The sequence below is a fragment of the Myotis nattereri genome, assembly GCF_964212035.1.
Source record: "Myotis nattereri genome assembly, chromosome: 16".
Taxonomy (NCBI): domain Eukaryota; kingdom Metazoa; phylum Chordata; class Mammalia; order Chiroptera; family Vespertilionidae; genus Myotis; species Myotis nattereri.
The window spans coordinates 48,248,630-48,256,523 of record NC_138091.1 but is presented as its reverse complement, the minus strand read 5'-3'; the positions used below and the strand labels follow the sequence as shown (position 1 = coordinate 48,256,523).

At 57.3% G+C, this 7,894-nt stretch overlaps 1 protein-coding gene across 2 annotated transcripts; it reads left to right on the top strand.

Moving 5' to 3' along the window:
- The first annotated feature begins 1,088 nt into the window (after positions 1 to 1,088).
- On the top strand, positions 1,089 to 7,495 carry ORMDL3 (ORMDL sphingolipid biosynthesis regulator 3). 2 transcript variants are annotated; one of them, XM_081109816.1, is made up of 4 exons: positions 1,089 to 1,214; positions 4,426 to 4,624; positions 5,320 to 5,471; positions 5,886 to 7,495. In XM_081109816.1, the coding sequence occupies exons 2-4, from the start codon at positions 4,451 to 4,453 to the stop codon at positions 6,019 to 6,021; spliced, it is 462 nt and encodes a 153-aa protein (XP_080965942.1). In that variant the 5' UTR covers positions 1,089 to 1,214; positions 4,426 to 4,450; the 3' UTR covers positions 6,022 to 7,495. The 2 variants fall into 2 exon arrangements, with proteins under 2 accessions (XP_080965942.1, XP_080965943.1); XM_081109817.1 differs by lacking the exon at positions 1,089 to 1,214 and adding an exon at positions 1,446 to 1,758.
- The last annotated feature ends 399 nt before the right edge of the window (positions 7,496 to 7,894 follow it).

Below are 7,894 nucleotides of genomic sequence, written 5' to 3'. Positions count from 1 at the left end.
CACATTCACCTCCGTGTGTTCACAGCCAGCCAGGCTGGCATGTCATGACGTCACCTGATCCTGCTATTCCAGCCTGCCATGCACAGTGGACTTAGAAAGAAGCTGGGCAGGGCTAGTGGAAATGACTCAGACAAGGCCCTCTGGGTGACTCAGGAGACCTCAAGAGCCATTTAGTTCAGCCTCCTACAGAAATAGCTTTCTACAATGCAACAGATGCTTTACATACGTTCTTTTGAATTTGCACAACCTTGGAGGGAGGGTTTCACAAATGTGGAGTTAGAGACAAGACAAGTTATTTGCTAGAAAGGGGTGCCTGCTAAGTCTACACGGCAGTAAAAGCTGTGCCCTTGCAAGCAGATGTGAACATCACCGGCCAGAGGTGGAGCCTCCCACCCAAAGCCACACGTGCCAACCTGGGACTGGAATTAAGGGCCCTAACTATTCTTCAAGGAATCTTCCCAAGACAGGCATCCTCTTCTGACGTGTCATGTGGGAGGTCAAGGATGTGGCCTGGCGTGAGCCACCTGTAACTGAGTAGCCAGGCTCTGGACAAATGCTGCCCACAGGCCGCCTTCTCTGCTCTCCAAACTCTCATTCTAAGCCCGCTTCCAGGAAGGCCGAGCAGGACAAAGGGCTGGGCTAGTCCGATTCTGGAGGAGCCACTCTGGGGCCAGGGTGGAGGCAGCGAGGTGTTATTGAAAAAAAAACTGACCTGAGATGAAATTTTGGGCTCTGGTCCGGGTTGGGACCCAGCAGGGACCTATGGCAAGTCACTTAAAACTCCGAGTTTCCTCATCTTCAAAATGGGGGATGTGTAAACTGCACTTGAAGCGGGCGCGGACGCAAAAGCAGTTATAATGCCCCAAAGCAATACCATCTGATCTTTGTATCACGTCCTACGGCAACGTCCTATGGCAACGTCCGAGGGGCCCAGCGAGGCCTCGCTTGGAGAAGGTGGGCGCCGGGAGAGGGACTACAAGTCCCAGATGGCGTCGGGAGGGCCGGTACTAGGGCAGGGGAAGAAACTACAACTCCCAGGAGGCATCGGGCAGGTCGGCGCTGGGCGGTGACGCCGCGAGGGCCGGCGCGGGGCGCTGATTCGGCCGAAGGGCCAGCGGGGTGGCTACCGCCGCGGGTTGTTACTAAAGCAGCGGCCCCCGCCCCCGGGCACCTCTCGCGGGCCCTCGAGGGCCCTGGACCCCCGGCTCCGCACGGTGAGTCCGAACGGGCGGCCTGCGGGTGGCCGAACCGGGAGGCTCCTGGCGCTAGAGGTGGGGCGGGAAAGGAGGTGGGAGCTGCAGGGGAGGCGCCCCGAGCTGGAGGGGACCGGGGCCGGGTGAGCGGAGGTGGGGGCGTGCATCAGCCCTAGGGATACCCAAAGGCGAAAGTGGGGGCGGGGGCCGGGGCCGGGGGTGGAGCGTGGGGAGGAGCGCTCGAGCTCCGGCTCGGGGTGAGGGGCCCGGAGCGGCTGGGCTTCGGGGATGAAGGTTTGGCCGCTTCCAGGGCTGGGTGGACGCGCGGAGGTGGGGGTGAGGCTCCGGACCCGGCCAGGCTCCGAGTGCGAGGTTCCAGGCCGGGGAGCGGAGCGGGAGGTCCCCCGTTCGGTTTGAGGTCCCACTCAGAAAACCCAAACAATAGTGAGGACCCCGCCTCTGTGCTTCACCTTGTCCCCGGGATAGCAGGGGTTCGCCCTAGGATTCGCCTTCTTTCCGTTTCCACCGCCCTCCGCAGTCCGGGAAGCAGGGCCCAAGCTACGAGGTAAGCAAGCCCCTGTGGGGAGGGGTGGCAGAATGAACATGGCCTTGTGGCGTGCTGCCAGGGACTCCCCGTCGGGGTCCATTTGCAGGCTTAGACGTTTTGTGCTCCTCCCCCAGAAGGGAGAAGGTTCGTTGCTGAAAGGGCTGCCCCACTTGAGGGAGAGAATGGGAATGGCTCACCTGGCAGCTGCCCTGGGACACGCTGTGGTCTTGGCTTAGGTGTTTGACAGACACGCCGGACAGGCATATTTGTGTGTGGAGTCAGGGGGAGGGGAGGGAAGTAGTCGGAAAGAGCTACCAGCAAGAAAGTAGTTAACAGAACGGAGTTGCTGGAGGCTCTGGTTTGAGGCAGGTTATGAAACCACTTCAGGGGCAGGCACAGGCGGCCACCTGCCAGCTCTGGCCTCGGAACTTTTCAGCCTCCGCTGCTGTGGACTTGCTTTACGTCTGCCAGCTTCTTCTCCCTGCCTCTCTCCACCTGGGCTGGGGGCAACTGGTTATTTTACAAACGGAAGTGAAATGTACCCTTAGTCACACACAAGGCTCAAGACTGCTTCCTGGCTGCCGATCGCTTTCTTAGTTTATTGATCTGGGCTGTCTTTTTTGGAGGTTGTGGATCTCCTGGGATTCCTGCTCTCAGGGCACATAGTGTTCAGGTTCAGGAAGAAGCTTTCCAGAGTGTCCGTTAGGCCCTGAGTGCAGGCCCCTCCTAAACTCATCCGGCTTCATGGGATGCCCGGTTTCAGCCAGAAAAGGCGTGTAGAATGATCTGGGATTCAGTAAGACACTTGGCACTCCTGGACAAAATACCAGAGAGAGCTAGGGTCTCTACTTCTATACCTTGGAGGTCTAGGTGAGGGCGTAGTGGTAGACTTGGGAACTGTTTCTCTCTCCTTAGTCCGTGGTAAGCCCTTCAGAGCCCTCACTTCCTAGCCAGCCCCAATCTCTCTCTACCTACCCCCCAAGGTGGAGGCTTTGGCATAGTTGGTTCCCAGGAGCTGTGTTAGGGTAACTGAAGCCCCAAGCCCCTGGGAAGGTAAACAACTGAGCCAGTCCAGGTTTTCTAGTTCCCTGGGCTTCTGTTGGGCCCAATTAGTCAGCCTAATGCTGAGGTGATGGGCCCCAGGAGCATCCATCTTCTAGGGTGCACCCTGGGTCATCTCACGTATGTTTGCATATTGGAGAAGTGTGTTGTGTGTCACATTTCCCCTGAGGTCTCTAAACTGTGAGCTGTCTGAGAAGAGGAAACTTGTTCCCGTTATCCTGGAACTGAGGAACCGATCCTTGAGAATTCTGGCGACTATACAGGCTTGGCCGTGATCCAGTCAGAGATAGATCGCAACTGAGTCTGAGGGGGTTCGTTGCAGCAGGGTTAGGATGTGGCCTTCTGGGCACTTCTAGGATGCCCCCTCCTGGGACCCCTTTCTGTGCCCCCAGGAAAGATGGGGCTGTAACCATGGTGATGACCTTAGGGTCTTTATCAGGCAGGACCTTCCCTCAGCTCAGGAGGTGAGCCAGTACAAAGGCACCATCTGTTCCCACCTCCTGCTGGTCACAGGGCCCTCTGGGATCTGGGGACAGCGGAGCTCTGGACAAGGGACTGCTCATTCCCTTCCTTACCTGCATCTAGGAATGCAACCGAGTTGCATTGTTACCTGGACACCAAGGGCAGTCCTCCTGGTTCCTCGTGCTGCATGCTTCTGCCATCAGAGCTGGGCAAGGAGTTGCCTGGTGCTGCTAACACCTGAATAGGTGTTGGGAACGGAAGCTGAAGTGAGGATGGGTGGGGTGAGAGGAGAGGGGGCAGGAGAGAGGCCGCAGGTATGATTTTGTGACATTGGGAGGGGTATGTCGATGTGGGTTCCAGCTACTGTGGGGCTGGAGATGTTGGCTGTGTTCTCTGTCCTCTCTGGTGGGGAAAAGGGCTCTGGTGGTTTGGCAGCAGAGGGGGTGGCATCACGAGGGTTAGCCTGAGTTGCTGCCAAATGGAGAAAACATCTGATTGGGTTGTTTTGTGTCACCAAGAAGGAGGCTTCCAGGTCTGGGCAAAGGTTGTCCCTAGTCTGTCGTTTTCTCCTTTTTTCTCTCCCACCCTCTTTTTATCCTGTCAGTCCTCCTGGGTCTGGATTGTAGATCCAATACTGGAGAATTAGGGGAGATGGGTAGAAGCAATGACCCCCCTCCCCCAAATATTTCATCCAGTGATCTCCTTGCAGGCCCTACCTCTTTTTATTCCATCCGATGAGGAAGGTGGGAAAGCGGTAGATGTCCCATATCAGCCCTCAGTGAGAGCCCAGCAGGGTTTATGCTGAATGATTCTTAGGGTACAGGCGTTGTGGGAAGAGGGCCCTGATGAGAATGCTCTGGAGGATGAGACTGGGGGAGGGGCAGTGGTTTCTTTGCTCCGGGACTGGATGCTCCCTGACCTGTCCACCCAGGCAGTCTGCCTGGAAGGGGACTGACTGTCCTGATGGATGATGGATGGGCTTATCCCGTTCCAGCATCTGGGAAATGTATAGAGTTAAGTCCACGTGGACTTTCTCTGGCCTCCTTGTTTATGAGTCAAAACAGTAGAACTGCCTGGAATTCTTGGGGAGAGCAGATTTGGAGGGTGTGAGGGGGCAGAGAAAGTGGTGTGACCTGTCTCACCTGTGCTGCTTGTTTGCAGAGCAGCGGCAGGAGGGGGCAGCAGGATGAACGTGGGCACGGCACACAGCGAGGTGAACCCTAACACACGGGTGATGAACAGCCGCGGCATCTGGCTCTCCTACGTGCTGGCCATCGGCCTTCTCCACGTCGTGCTGCTCAGCATCCCCTTCGTGAGCGTCCCTGTCGTCTGGACCCTCACCAACCTCATCCACAATATGGTGAGGGCCTGCCTGCTGCCCACCCTGACCGTGTGAGCTGCTCTTTGGCGGGACTGAGGAGTACAAGGGGCCCCCAGACCTGGGCCAGAAGTCAGGGTGACATCTGATAACATCTGTCACCACAGTCCAGACCAAGCTCTCATCTCTGACCCACTCCCCCGTCTGGGTTCCAGCCCTGTGCACTCCAACAGGAGGACTAAAATCTGCAGATTTGTCCCATCTCCAGGATGGGATAGCTTGTGGACCTGGAAGACGGGCCATCGAGAGCTGAACTACGGGTCCCAAAGAGTCCCCGAGACCCAGGTGCCCCGCCTGGAGCAGAAATGCCCCTTTCCCAAATTAGGATCTCACACCATCTTGCCTCTTGCCTCCCTCTGCTCCCTCGCCACCTGCCTGCTACCTTTTACTCTTTTTGTGGCGAGGCAGGGGCCTAGTTCCTTCCCATCAGCTTGTCTCCTCCCAGCTGGCGCAGGGAGCTACCCCCTTCCATGTGTCTCCTCTTGTCAGGCCCGTCCTCTCACCCTTATTCTCCTGACAGACTCCCAGCTGCTTCATCCTGACTTCCAGCCCACATGCCCCTGCCCACCAGAGAGAGGCTCGGGTCACCCAGAGCCCACTTCTGTGACTAGGGTGGAGGAGCTGAGCTGGAGGCCCTTTTGCCTTTTGTGTCCTCTAATGAAAGCCCCTCCCTCCAGGGCATGTACATCTTTCTACACACGGTGAAGGGGACGCCCTTCGAGACCCCGGACCAGGGCAAGGCAAGATTGCTAACCCACTGGGAGCAGATGGACTACGGGGTTCAGTTCACAGCGTCTCGGAAGTTCTTGACCATCACACCCATTGTGCTGTGAGTGCCCTGGGTAGAGGAGGATGCTAGTAGGCAGGCCAAGGCCCTGGGGGACCCTGGGGCCCCACCAGGTCTAAACCCCTCCCCGGTTTGACTCTTAGCATAAGAATGAGGAAGGTAAGTCAGAGCATCCCTGGCCATATGCTGGGCTCAGGCCTTGTGCCTCCCTGACCCTTTTTTCAATTGAGGTTTCCTTCCTGCCAGTGAGGTAGGTCCACAGGCCTGGGGTAAAGCGAGGGGACTGATTTGGGACGGGTGTCTTTATTTGGGGAGATCTTGCCATCTTACTTCTGTCCTGGGGGCCTTTCCCATAACATCTGAGCTGTCAGGAATTTGCCTCTCCCCACCCAGGGAGTGAGGGAGGAAGGGGTCCTCCAAGCAAAGTCTTATACTCTCCTTAACCTTTTCCACCAGGTACTTTCTCACCAGCTTCTATACCAAGTACGACCAGATCCATTTCATCCTGAACACTGTGTCTTTGATGAGCGTGCTCATCCCCAAGCTGCCCCAGCTCCATGGAGTCCGGATTTTTGGAATCAATAAGTACTGAGGACACAGCCTCTTTCCCTGTCCAGATGGCAGGAGCGGAGTAGAGCCTGTGCTGTGTTGCTGAAGACAGGGGAGCCTCTGGATACGGCCAGAGATGGGGGTTGAGCCTCTGGGCCCTAATTTCCCCCCCTCACTTCCCCCAGTAGCCGACTTGAAGTAGCTTGTAGCGGGGTTGGGGTGGGACCTCCCCCCGCTCCCCCCTTCTCATCCCCCGGACTGTGACCCTTCTGATTTTTAAAAATATTTTTCTTTTGCCTTTTGGATAGAGACTCCGAGGGGGTGGTCATAGCATGAGCTGGGCTCCAGGCTGAGCACAGACCTGTGAGCTTGGGAACAAGAGACCAGGGAAACCCCCTGCTCACTTGCTCATTCTCAGACCGCTGAAGCACTTTAACCCCCATGAGGGTACGGTACAGCTTCTAGATTGTTTCACTTTAGTTCTCAAGTTTTTAGGATGACTCGCAGTGTGTGCTTGTATTTATGAAAGCCGGTGGGTGATGGTACCTAATCCCTCTGGTCGAGTGCGTCTAATCAAAGCCTCATGCTTTTGTCAGCTCCCCTGCAACCCACCCTGGGTAGTGGGTGGGAGTGGGGAGGGTAAGGAGAGAGATGGGGGGGCTGGGCAGGGACAGCCTGGTCCCAGAGGTGAGGGGGCCAGGGCTGCTGCCATCCTGCCCTGGTGGAGGCGGGGAGGGGTAGGAGAAGGGGTGGGCATGGTGAGTTGAGATTCAGAAAAAGGGGCTCACTTAGCAGCAGAGATTGGTGGAAGGGAAGGCGGGAGGGGACAGAAGCTAGACAACATCATTTGGGAAGTGGCCAGAGGGGATAATAGGAAGGGAGACTGCTGTGGGCTTGAAGCTCCTGGGTTGGTGTGATGGGGTGGACATGGGTGTAAGAGGCTTATAAGTCGTTATAAGCACAGGTCTGGTTTGACACTGCCCTCTGCAGTATTGTGAGGGGCGCGGGGAAGTGTACAGACATGATGAATGGTGCGGTCCTTCACCTCACAGCCTCTCTGTGTAGTCGTGTGCTGGGGCAGGGCCTCTCATGTGACATGCACATGTGGGGCTATGGAGGCCACCCCGGAGGGGTCAGTGGGCTGCAGAGTCCTGCCTGGGCCCTGCTGGTGCAGGGCAGGGAAGGAGCGAGGAGTGGCAGGCGCTGTCTCCTCACCCTGAGGGGAAGAGAGGTGGGCAGGAGCCTGAGCGTGGCTGGGAGGAGCCGCCTTCTCCCTCCCCAATCTCACTAGGGTCTGTGTTACTTTTGAAAAGGTGTGGGCGCCCGTTCCCCCTCCCAGGGCCCTGAGGGACGAGGGGAGGTCATTGGCTGTTTTCTGCCTCTTGGTCCCCCACCCCCCACCCCATGTATCATAGGGACTTTCACCTCAAAATCTTTCTAAGCAAAGTGTGAATAGGATTTTTACTCCCTTTGTACAGTATTCTGAGAAACACAAATAAAGGACAATGTGTTCCTGAGTCTGGCCTCTGCTTCCTAGAGGGCCCTGGGGGAAGGGGCAGGGGAGTGGGAGCCTCGGTTGGGCCGTCTGCCTGGATGGTGGAAGGGCCCTGGGACCGCTGCTCTCCCTGTGGTCGGTCCCCAGCAGAGCAGGGAGTTGTGAGGGAACAAAGCAGCCACAGGCGGAGCGCAGAACTCTGTTCTGTGATTTGCCTGGCTGTTCGAACCTCGGGACAGAACTTCCACCTCCGGACTCCACAGGCTGGGCCGGCAGAGAGATGGCTTACGCCATGGCCAGGGAGGAGGTCAGTCCAGCAGTGGCTTCAGGAATGAAGTCAGAGTCCGAGCGGTGCCCCATCTTTTCCTCTGAATGCCTCCCCCGTTCTGACTCTCCCCCGAGTCCTCCCTCTCTGGGAGGG